This window comes from Aethalodelphis obliquidens, unplaced genomic scaffold, assembly GCF_003676395.1.
Source record: "Aethalodelphis obliquidens isolate GAN/ISIS:26980383/991018 unplaced genomic scaffold, ASM367639v1 scaffold30, whole genome shotgun sequence".
Taxonomy (NCBI): Eukaryota; Metazoa; Chordata; class Mammalia; order Artiodactyla; family Delphinidae; genus Aethalodelphis; species Aethalodelphis obliquidens.
The window spans coordinates 2049770-2060873 of record NW_020837974.1 but is presented as its reverse complement, the minus strand read 5'-3'; the positions used below and the strand labels follow the sequence as shown (position 1 = coordinate 2060873).

The 11104-nt window shown below is 52.0% G+C and overlaps 1 protein-coding gene across 8 annotated transcripts in view; it reads left to right on the top strand.

The window, feature by feature from the left end:
- The window catches only part of CARD11 (caspase recruitment domain family member 11), a 107615-nt gene that overhangs the window by 74960 nt on the left and 21551 nt on the right, over window positions 1-11104 (top strand). For 7 of the 8 annotated variants that reach the window (XR_003436936.1, XR_003436937.1, XM_027125640.1 and 4 more), the window contains exons 3-9: window positions 1318-1530; window positions 3048-3185; window positions 4276-4601; window positions 7452-7631; window positions 8561-8713; window positions 9175-9300; window positions 9849-10046. Coding sequence is in view for 6 of the 8 variants with exons in the window: in XM_027125640.1 (XP_026981441.1) it covers window positions 1318-1530; window positions 3048-3185; window positions 4276-4601; window positions 7452-7631; window positions 8561-8713; window positions 9175-9300; window positions 9849-10046 (1334 nt within the window). In the remaining 2 variants the exon portion in view is untranslated. Of the gene's footprint in view, window positions 1-1317; window positions 1531-3047; window positions 3186-4240; window positions 4602-7451; window positions 7632-8560; window positions 8714-9174; window positions 9301-9848; window positions 10047-11104 lie in introns of those variants that run through there. The other variant, XM_027125641.1, reaches the window with a different exon arrangement.

Genomic DNA, 11104 nt, shown 5'->3' with positions numbered 1-11104 from the left:
ATCGCTAGCAGGAATAGATTAGGACCTCGTACATCGCTAGCAGGAATGTAAAATGGCGCAGCCACTTTGGGAAACAGTTTAGCTGTTCCTCAAAATGTTAAACATAGAGTTACCTTATGGCTCATCAGTTCCATTTCTGCATATCTGCTCAAAGGAAATGAAAACATGCGTTGACAAAAAAACGTGTACGTGAATCTTCATAGTAGCATAATTTGTAATAACCAAACAACCCAAAGTCATCAATGGGTGAATAAACAAGATGTGATATATCCATACAATGAGAAAGTATTCCTCAATAGAAAGTACTGAAACATGCTGCATACAACATGGATGAACCTGGAAAGAAGCCAGGCACCGAAGACCACATGTTGTACGATCCCATTTAAGTGAAACGTCCAGAACAGGCAAGTCTACAGAGACAGAAGATAGATTAGTGGTTGCCCAAGGCTGGAGGAGCAGGTATTGGAGGGGAGTGACTACTGAAGGGTATGAAGTTTCTTTGGGGGGTGATGAAAATGTTCTAAAATTAATTGTGCTGATGGTTGTACAACTCTGTGATTATACTAAAAAGCATTGAATTGTACACTTTTAAAAGGTGAATTGTATGGTACATGAATTATAGCTCAACAAAGCTGTTTTTAAAAATGAATGAATTAGGTCTGTATGTATCAACCTAGATAAATCTCAGTAAATGCAGAGAGAAAAAAGCAAGTTGAAAAAGGAAACAGGAAAGCATATAGTATGATGCCATTTATGTGAAACTGTAAAACAAAAAGTATAGCATATATTGTTTTGGGAAATACAAATTCTTAGTAAGATATAAAAACTTGGAAGGAAAGGATATACTCCAACTACAAAATTCTCCCTATAATTTTTGTTTTAATTTTATGGCTTATCCATCATTTTTTGTGTTTAGTACATAAAGAAATATATGTCTATTCATATTCCTTCCTTTCTCAAATAAAAGGTAGAATAGGGGCTTCCCTGGTGGCGCAGTGGTTGGGGGTCCACCTGCCGATGCAGGGGACACGGGTTTGTGCCCCGGTCCGGGAAGATCCCACATGCCACGGAGCGGCTGGGCCCGTGAGCCATGGCCGCTGAGCGTGCGCGTCCGGAGCCTGTGCTCCGCAACGGGAGAGGCCACAGCAGTGAGAGGCCCGCGTACCACAAAAAAAAAAAAAAAAAAAGAGGTAGAATATATATGCTTTTCTCTACTGTTTTTTCACCTAACAGTGGATACTGGAGATCTCTCCAAAGTTTATGGAGCTATTCCAGTGAGGTTCTTTTATTAACCTTGTTGGGGTTTATGTCTAAAAGGAGGGGCGCCAGAGATGGATGACTATATGCAGACACTGAAGGATGAAGAGGATGCCCTGTGGGAGAATGTGGAGTGCAACCGGCACATGCTGAGTCGCTACATCAACCCGGCCAAGCTCACCCCCTACCTGCGCCAGTGCAAGGTCATTGATGAACAAGATGAAGATGAAGTGCTTAATGCTCCCATGTTGCCGTCCAAGATCAACCGGGCAGGTAACCTCAGGAGATAACTCACAGTTAGCTGTAGCAAAATGACGTTTCTCTCAGTCAGGGATGTTTAACTAGAGTCCACAGACCTCTCCCCACCCCTGGTCCCCCACCAAACTGTCCATGGGTAGAGAGGGTCTATTAACTTGGCCAGGGGGAAATTACATCCTTATTTTACCCACCTAAGGCTTAGCGTTCCCTTCAATTATGGACGCAGGTAGGCAACAAATCACAGTGATTAGCAATACTTGTGTCCTTGTCAACAGTAAACATTACAGATATCTTCTTATCACGTTACAGCTATTACAGATTTCAAAATATCACTTATACTCATCTTTCCCTTGAAATGATAGTAGTTATTAGACCTGCCAAGAGATTGGCTTATTTGATGCATTGATAAAGAAGCACATTTATTACTGAGTCGTAAATTTAATATTTGTTCATGTATCTTATTATGATGGATTCCCTTTGTCATCCAATGCATTTTATCTGTTTGAAAATGTTATTCTGGTAAAGGGTCCATAGGCTTTTCCAGACCGCCTAGGGGTCCATGACACTTTATCACATGCATTAAAGGTAGGTAGTAAGTGTGGTCTGTGAACACTGTCTTGGTTTCATATACATCTGTGTGTGTATTCACATGTATGTTTGTAGCAAAATATGTCTTTGTGTGTACGCATGCGGTCACAATGTAAAATACATCTCTTTCCGTGGTTCACAGTTGAAGAGGTCTGAAACTCACTTGCCCACAGTATGACTGGTGATAAGCAGCTCATATGCTATGACTCTCTTTTGCTGTTTTGATGTTTTACCTGACCAACATCACTAATCCCAGCATGTTTTCCTACTGAGCCTGGATGTAACTTTAGAATCCGGGCGGCTGTGACAGTCAGGTGACACAAGATGAAATGTATTTATTATGTCTACCCTAGGGGAAGGATTGAGTTTTAGGACCTCAAGGGAAGAAACAGCTGAAAATAAAATGTTTAAGGAAGGGGCGAGAAATGTAGAGAATAAGTGGAACCAGTAGGATAAAAACTGAAAACTGCCAAGGAAATTACACTTAGATTAAAAACGTTCCCAGACTAAGAACATGGAGCTATTCCTGCTTCCTAGGACTTTTCCTAGCTCCCCACCCAAATACTTATCTTCCTGGTCTGAATCCCAGAGAACCATATATTATTCCGTAACCACTGCTGTACATCCGTCCTCCTTCAATCACAGACGCCTGTGTGGTTAATTTTAGCCCTGGCCAGTTGGGAAGCTCTTTAAGACTGTTGGTTTCCTATGGCTGCTTCTGGTTCCACCAGTCTTTGGGAGAAAGGAAACTAACACTCACAGTCCCTGCCGAGGGCCTAGCACTTCGATTTACATTAGCTGGACTGTAAGATAAAACTCAGGAGTGACAGGATGTGGTGAGACTCTCTTCTTAAGAGTGTACTGTCTGGATGTGAGCCCAGCGTAAGACTGGATTTGGAGACATGGACGCTGCTGCCCACCGAGTGATTTGGCCTTTCCTCTAGGCCGACTGCTGGACATTCTACATACGAAGGGGCAGAGGGGCTACGTGGCCTTCTTGGAGAGTCTGGAGTTTTACTACCCAGAATTGTACAAACTGGTGACTGGAAAGGAACCCACTCGTAGATTCTCCACCATTGTGGGTAAGTGGCTTTACCAGCAGCATTCGGACTGTGATGGGAGGGGTGTGTGTGTGTGTGTGTGTGTCCAGTGGTGGGACAGCTCTAAGCTTATGGATCTGTGACGTCAGGACAGTGCCCCGGTGGCACTTAGGAACTGTCAACCACTTATTTCTGCCTGATGATGAAATGTAGGTCACAGAGGAACAAACTGAATCAAGAGAAGTGGGTGTTTACTGAACATCCCCCGTGAGTGTTGGGGGGGTAGAACTCCCCCTACCCTCTTCATCTTGTCCTTTCCTTTGCCTACCCTCCTGCCAGTATCCCATGAACCAGAGCCCGTGGTCATCTTGTCATCTTAATTTTCCTTCCTAAATATTCTTAAATCTGTCTTTTCTCCATATACACCCCTATCCTAGTCAAGACCCATGCAACCCTATCAGCTCTTTATATCCATTCCTGCTCTGATCCAATGAGTTCTCCACTCCTCATGTCACCCTCCCCTACTTAAAACCTTTCAGTGGCTTTCCATTGTTGCCATCTGAAGACCCCAGTGCAGCTCACAAGGACCCTACATGGTCCAGCCCCTGATCATACTCCCAGCCTCACCTTTCTGCCTCTCCCTCTCTCTGAGCTCCAGCCACTTTGGTCTTCCTTCAGTTTCTGAAATGTGCCAGGTTCCTCTTCCCTTCCCATAGGACCTTGGCAATGTTGTTCCACCTTCCTAAAATGTGTTTTCTCTCCTCAATACCTGAGCCCATCCATCAGGAGCCTTCTCTAATGCCTCTGTCCACTCAGCTGGATCTGGTCCCCCCACCCCGTTACACACTCTCACAGTCCCCCATACCTTTACTTTGTACAGTCCTCTCACTCTGTAGTTATATTTGCGTGTGATCACTTGGTCTTTTGATGTCTGTCTCCCTTACCAGACATAAGCTCTACCGGGACCAAGGCTGTCTTGCGCACCCTGAATCCCCGGTGCCTGATGGGTAGTAAGAGCTCAGTAAAATGTTGGTGAGTGAATGAGTGAACGAATGACACCTGCCCCACGTCTGGAACCCCCTTCTTCCCCTCCCCAGTCCTCAGGCCTGACTGGGTGCCCCCCTCTCCACAGTGGAGGAGGGCCACGAGGGCCTCACGCACTTCCTGATGAACGAGGTCATCAAGTTGCAGCAGCAGATGAAGGCCAAGGACCTGCAGCGGTGTGAGCTGCTGGCCAAGTCACGACAGCTGGAGGACGACAGGAAGCAGCTGACGCTGACACAGGTGGAGCTGCTGACCTTCCGGGACCGGTACTACAAGATGAAGGAGGAGCGGGACAGCTACAACGACGAGCTGGTCAAGGTGAAGGATGACAACTACAACTTGGCCATGCGCTACGCCCAGCTCAGCGAAGAGAAAAACATGGCGGTCATGCGGAGCCGGGACCTCCAGCTCGAGGTGAGGGGCACGTGGCGGGAGCTGCTGGGCCAAAGTGAGTGAGCAGGAAGCGAAGGCCACCAGGCAGGCAGGGGCAGGGTTTAACACCTGGCCAGGTGAGGGAGAAAGGAAGACGCGGGAGTTCCGGCAGCCTAGACCAACTGTGCGCACGCGCACGCCAGCCCAGCGAGGCTCGGTGCCGCAGTTTAGCGCCCAGATCCACTGCGCATGTGTGCACATGCGCACAGACCCAGTGAGCGTGACGTCCTGCTCAGGACGTGCAGACTTGCGCACCTGGGCCCGGTGGAGCTTCCCACTTGCTCCGGAGCGAGGACCCACTAGGCACGTGAACCAGAGATGCGCACATGGGCCCAGCTCGTGGGCACTGCACCCGTGCTGGGTGAGGGGGAAGATGGAGGATTCAGGGGCCTGCCCAGCTCTATGGCCCTCGGGAAAATCCCAAGGAGATGGGCACAGCACCTGTCCCGTGGATTCATGAGATCCTTGAGGCCAGGACTCTGCCCTTCACAGCTGTATCCACAAAGCGCAGCATGACACAGTGGAAGGGTCACTTATCAGTGAACAGTCCAGCAGCCAAATGGTAGATGTCATTAATGAGTTTACTTCCAAAAGGGAGATGGAGAAGGGAATTGCTTAACTCATTCATTCCTTTTATTGTGCACCGCCTTGCACCAGCCTCTTTTCCAGGGATACATAACTCAAAACCAAAGCCCTGCTGTCATGGAGCTCACATTCTAATCAGAAAAGAAATGCATCAATCGCTGGTAGTAATAAGTGCTATTAAGAAGAGGGAGAAAAGAGTTTAGGGATAGTGAGTGAGGGGTGCTGTTTTAAATAGGATGGTCAGGAAGCGTTCCTGACAAGGAGACACAGGAGCAGAGATCTGAGGAGAGGGAGGAGCCAGCCCTGCAAGTCTCAGGGGAAGAGCAAGGAGCAAGTGCAAAGGCCCCAGGTAGCGGCCATGCTTGGTGTTTTCGACAAACAGCAGGAGAGCCAGTGGGGCTGGAGCCAAATGAGCACATGGGAGACGGCCAGGGTCCATCCAGATCCTGGGGGCTTGGTAAGAGCCTTGGAATTTATTCCAGTAGTGATGGAAGCCACTGAGGGATGGAGAGCTGCGAGTGACAACTGATTTATATCTAGAAAGATCACTCTGGCTGCTGGGTGGAAAATAGACCCTCAGAACATTTATTAAGCCCCTGCCATGTGTAAGGCACGGTGCTAAGCACTGCGAGGGACATAGGCATAAATAACCTGATTTGTGCCCAGGTCACTTACAATTTAGTTGAACCAGACAGATCAGTAAACAGGCCACTAGAATTCAGGTGGATTGAGTCGGTGGCATAGCAGGCAAAACGCAAGAGCTTTGAAATCCTTTGGCTTTGGCTTCAAACCTGACTTCTGGCTTTACCACTTAGTGGGTTCTTGGCCTCCGTTTCCTCATTCGTAAATGCCAGTTACATGGAAGTGAAAATAATACCTACGCCCTAGGATGGCTGAGATGCTGAAATATGTCTTTGGCAAGATGGCTGACCTAGTAAGCACACACTTTGTGTCCACTTGGTTGGGACTGGGGATCTAGACCCAGAACAGGTCACTTGGGTTCATCTTCCAAGACTCTAAGGAGGACTGTGTGTGTGTGTGTGTGTGTGTGTGTGTGTGTGTGTGTGACCAGGAAGCAAGGTTTCTGTGCTGTCTCATCTAGGATTTGGAGGTGTTAACCTGTGGCGGAGGTTTAAAACTTTCTCTCCTAGAACTTTCTCCTGTTTTATGTTTTTCTGGCCATATAGTAACAGTGAGAAACCATATCTAGAACTTGAAAGAACATCTGGCCAGCTGAGTCCTAGGCCATTTCTCAGGCCCAGGCTGCTTCCCTGCATGCCTCTTTGTTCCTTCCCTCAGACCACGGACGTACAGCCGAGGTCCTTCCTTGCTGAAGCCGTCACCCTCCACCTGCCAGATGTCTTGAGATGTTCCCCCCATAAGCCTAGAATTGAAAAAGGACGCTCACCCATTTGGTACCCTCCTCCTTGCAGACCTTGAAAACAATCTTCCTCTTCTAGGTGTTTGGCCAAGGCGGATCAGTTTGGGGAAGCAGCCAGGCTAAGTCACAGAGGTTTAAGAAGCTTCCTCCCGGTCTCAGTTCCTCACACTCGCCTCCTGGGTGAAGCTCAGCACAGCTGGAGAAGTTGTCCCATTTCCAGGGGTAGTAACTGCCTCCTCCTCCAGGAAGCCACTCTTTCTTACACACTAGGTCTGGGCAGGTCCTTTAGGCCAGAGATCCTGTCAGTGGCAGCAATGCCATTTGTTCAACTAAAATCTTGTGTGAAACACAAGAGGCCAAAACCTGTGCATATGCAGAACTACTGTGGGGTGTGAAGTCAGGGTGGGGCCCGGATCCCCCCCCTCCCCATCTCTTTGCTCCCTGCGATAACACGAGGGTTCTTGAGGGAATCTTGACTTCTGAGGATCAGAGTTTGAAACCCATCCTAAAAGACCTTTAAAATGGATAACATACCTCAGGGAAACGCCAGGTTGGGTGCCTTTTATCCTAGTCTGTAATCTGTTCTGCTCCACAAAAGTTGCCTGAGGAAGTCTTCCAGGGGACGTAACTGCTTTAGAACTGTTCTAAATTAATGGATCAGGACCCTCTTCCTCAACAAGGAGGGGGTGGTTTGTTTCACTGGAAGAGGTTTCTTTGAGGCCTTCTCTGTCACCAACTGGAGGAAGGAGAGAGGGGGGCAGAGCACAGCTCGTGCTGGAAGTCCAGTAGGATCTGGGAGGCACTGCCTTTTCTGAATGTCTCCTGTCAACTGCGTTCTCCCCTCGGCACCCTGTGGGTGTTTTCAGATCGACCAGCTCAAGCATCGATTGAATAAGATGGAGGAGGAATGCAAGCTGGAGAGGAATCAGTCGCTGAAACTAAAGAACGACATCGAGAACCGGCCCAAGAAGGAGCAAGTTCTGGAGCTGGAGCGGGAGAATGAAATGCTGAAGACCAAAATCCAGGAGCTGCAGTCCATCATCCAGGTGAGGGCCAGTGCGGGCACAGTGGGCGCAAGGGAGGAGGAGGGTCGGGGACGGACATGCCTGCCTGGGTGTGAGTCCCAAAGCCACCACCTGCTGACCGCAGGACCACAGAGAGTTCATGTCATCCTCGGGCACCTTAGTCCCTCCTCTGTCAGCGGGAGTGACCACACCACCCACTTCTCAGAGGCACGACATTATGTGAGATAAAACTTGTGGCGATGTTCCCCTGGCTGAACCACTCCGTGAAAGTCGCCATTCACACAAAATCACTGCCCTGGGCGCTGTGAGAAAAGTACATCCGAGAAATCTTCTTGCCTTAAAGATTCCAAGAAACTCAACTCTCAGCTCTGTGTGATTCGTTAAAACTTCAAGAGCCTCCCCCCCCCGCCATCACAGAATCATCTGTAGGTACGGAGGAATAATAGCCCCAAATACATACGCAGGGAAGAAAAAAGGCACCCGCCCCTTCCTCCGGAATGATTCCCCCCGCCCCCCAGGACTGGCTGCCTGGCGTGGAAGGCTCTCGTTCAGAGCAGAGGATGCGTCCCGGTTTAGTCGGAGAGATTAATTGGTACTTCGGGGGAGGCATCTGGAAGGCAGATCAGCCCTCTCTTTGTTGTCACCTGTGAAGTGTGTGGAGCAGCAGCGAGTGCTCCTCTGAGCTCTGATAAGAGCCGGGGCAGAACGACAGGCATCGGGATGTTTCTGCGCGGAAGTGGGCTTTATGCTGCTTTCCAGGTGATAAAATTCGTAAATGATAAGCTGCTTAGGGACCCCGAGAGACAGCGACCCTTGCCTCTCTCTGCTTCCCTGGCACAAAACCTTCTGCTTGCCCAGTGTGTCGCCGGCACTTTTGTCTGCCGCCTTCCCGGGCCCCTGCCCCCAGCCCCGTTAAACGTCCCCCCCTTCCGCACTCCCCGCCCGCCCAGGCCGGGAAGCGCAGCCTGCCGGACTCGGACAAGGCCATCCTGGACATCCTGGAGCATGACCGCAAGGAGGCCCTGGAGGACCGGCAGGAGCTCGTCAACAAGATCTACAACCTGCAGGAGGAGGTCCGCCAGGCGGAGGAGCTGAGGGACAAGGTGGGCCCCGTGGGCGGTCGGGGCAGCACCCACCCAGCTGGCACCCTCGGGCCGGGAGCCCCTGTACAGCACGGATGTGTGTTAGTGGAACCTCCAGAGCCCACACTCTCTTCCAGGGACCGGGTCTGGCCCCTGGTGTAAATTCCCTGTGCGTCAGTTGCTCGTGAATTACTAAGCGTTAGCACGGCACCTGTCTCCCCCCTGGCTGAAGGCCACGGGAGGGCGCACGTGGCGTCCACCCTGTCTCCCGCTCATTCCCTGGCACGTAGTAGGTCCACAGCAAATCTCCGTTGGTGGACTGGCCTTTTACCTTGGTCCCCTCTGGTCAGAGAGCTGACTCTCACGAGGTCAGGCCCGTGGGGAGGGGCAGGCCGGCTCTGGGAAGACGCAGCCAGAAAACGGCTCTCGGCCCCGATTGATGACCGCTTGACGCGTGTGTTGATCTCCCCCTGTGCTCGCAGTACCTGGAGGAGAAGGAGGACCTGCAGCTGAAGTGCTCGACCCTGGGGAAGGACTGCGAGATGTACAAGCACCGCATGAACACCCTCATGCTGCAGCTGGAGGAGGTGGAGCGGGAGCGCGACCAGGTACGGGCTGCCCGGGGCGGCTGCGCAGCAGGCCTGCGGGCTCCGGGCCGTGGGGTCCAGCAGGAGGTTTTGTCCGGGGCAGTGTCATTAACTCCGCCGGAATCACTCGTGAATCCATCTTTCCTGCTTCCGTTCCCAAAATGAATTCTATCCCAGTTCGTTTGAATAGCATGGGGGCCTGAGCTGGAGCCCGGCGGCCCGGGCTTTAGAGTAAGATGGCCAGGTCCAGACCCCGTCACTCTTCAGACGCGTGGCTGCAGGCGAGCTGCCACTCCCTGGAGGCCTCGTCTGTGAAGTGGGAATAATAATAATGGTGCCGCTCGCTAGGGCGGAGGGTGGGCTCCAAGAGACACAGCCGGGGCTGGATAGACGGGGGCTGTGACGTGTTGTTCAGGATGGTATCGACTGAAACGCCCAGGGGTCAGGGTCCAGAAAAGGGCCAGAGGCCGTGGGACTGACACGTGGGCTGGGGAGCGGGCGTCTGGGTCTGACTTGGGAGCGTCGGGGCAAAGAGCCAATCAGCCTTGTCCCTCTCCTCCTCCGGGCAGGCCTTCCATTCCCGGGACGAGGCGCAGACCCAGTACTCCCAGTGCTTAATCGAAAAGGACAAGTACAGGAAACAGATCCGCGAGCTGGAGGAGAAGAACGACGAGATGAGGATTGAGATGGTCCGGCGGGAAGCCTGCATCGTGAACCTGGAGAGCAAACTCCGGCGCCTCTCCAGGGACAGTGGCGGCCTCGAGCAGGTGGGGCTGCCGGGCGCGCGCGCTCCCGCGAGGAAGCACACCCTTCCCTCCCACGCCCAGAGCAGCCGTGCCCCTGAGCCGCCGTGTGTCTGGGTCGTCATGAGTTAGAAGCCGCTCATTTTGAAGCTAGAAGAGGCAGGACGAAAGCCTGGCCGGGCCGCTTGCTGGCCGGGTGATCTCGGGCAAGTCACTCCCGCGTTAGAACCGCAGCTCCTCCTCAGGGGACCTCTGTCGGCCGTTAGCCTGCCACTGGGTGTCCTTAAACCCTTCTGGATGGTCATCGGGTGTAAGACGCCCTGCTCCCATTAAAGTCAGTAGGGCCTGTAAGGAAACCGTCGTTTATCTCGATCTGAAGTTCAGGCACGTGTCACCGCGGGGCCCCAGGCGCTCCGAAGTGAGCGATGCCGTGATGCAGGCAGGTAGATGATACTATCACTCTCGTAGCTGTGGGCTTGGGTGCCTGTGTCTGCAGGTACCGTGCTAAGTGCCCTCTGTGCCGCAGGACTGCCCGCCAGGACAGTAAGATCGCTGTCTTCCTTGGCCAAGGGTAGAATCCAGACACAAGCAGCTGAGTAACTTCCCCGAGGGCATCGCTAGTCAGTCACCCAGGGAAACCAGGATTGGACCCACCCTCCCAGCCCCTCGCCCAGAGGACTCAGATCTAGTGCTGGACGCAGATCCAGGAGCGTGACATTTCAACGCAAGTGTTGTAAATTACGCGTTGGAGGGGCGCTGTAGGCGCCCAGGGGAGGAGGCCTCCATTCTGTCAGGGTTCCGGGAAAGACTCCCTACAGGAGAAGCCAGCCTCGGGACCTCCATTTGGAATGCTGTCCCCGGACTTCACCTGGCCAAGTTTTGACCCCCTTCTGGGGTTGGCTGAAGTGTCAACTTCCTCAGCTAGGCCTTCACCGGTTCCTGATGGAAACCAGGAGCCTCTGTGTTATGCCCTCAACTTTTGCGCATTTCCCACAGTTTGTAATGACGCAGCAGCTCCGTGTAGGCCCCTCTGTTTGTCCAGCGTGTAGCATAGGGCCAGGCACAGGGTGGACCCTCGGGGA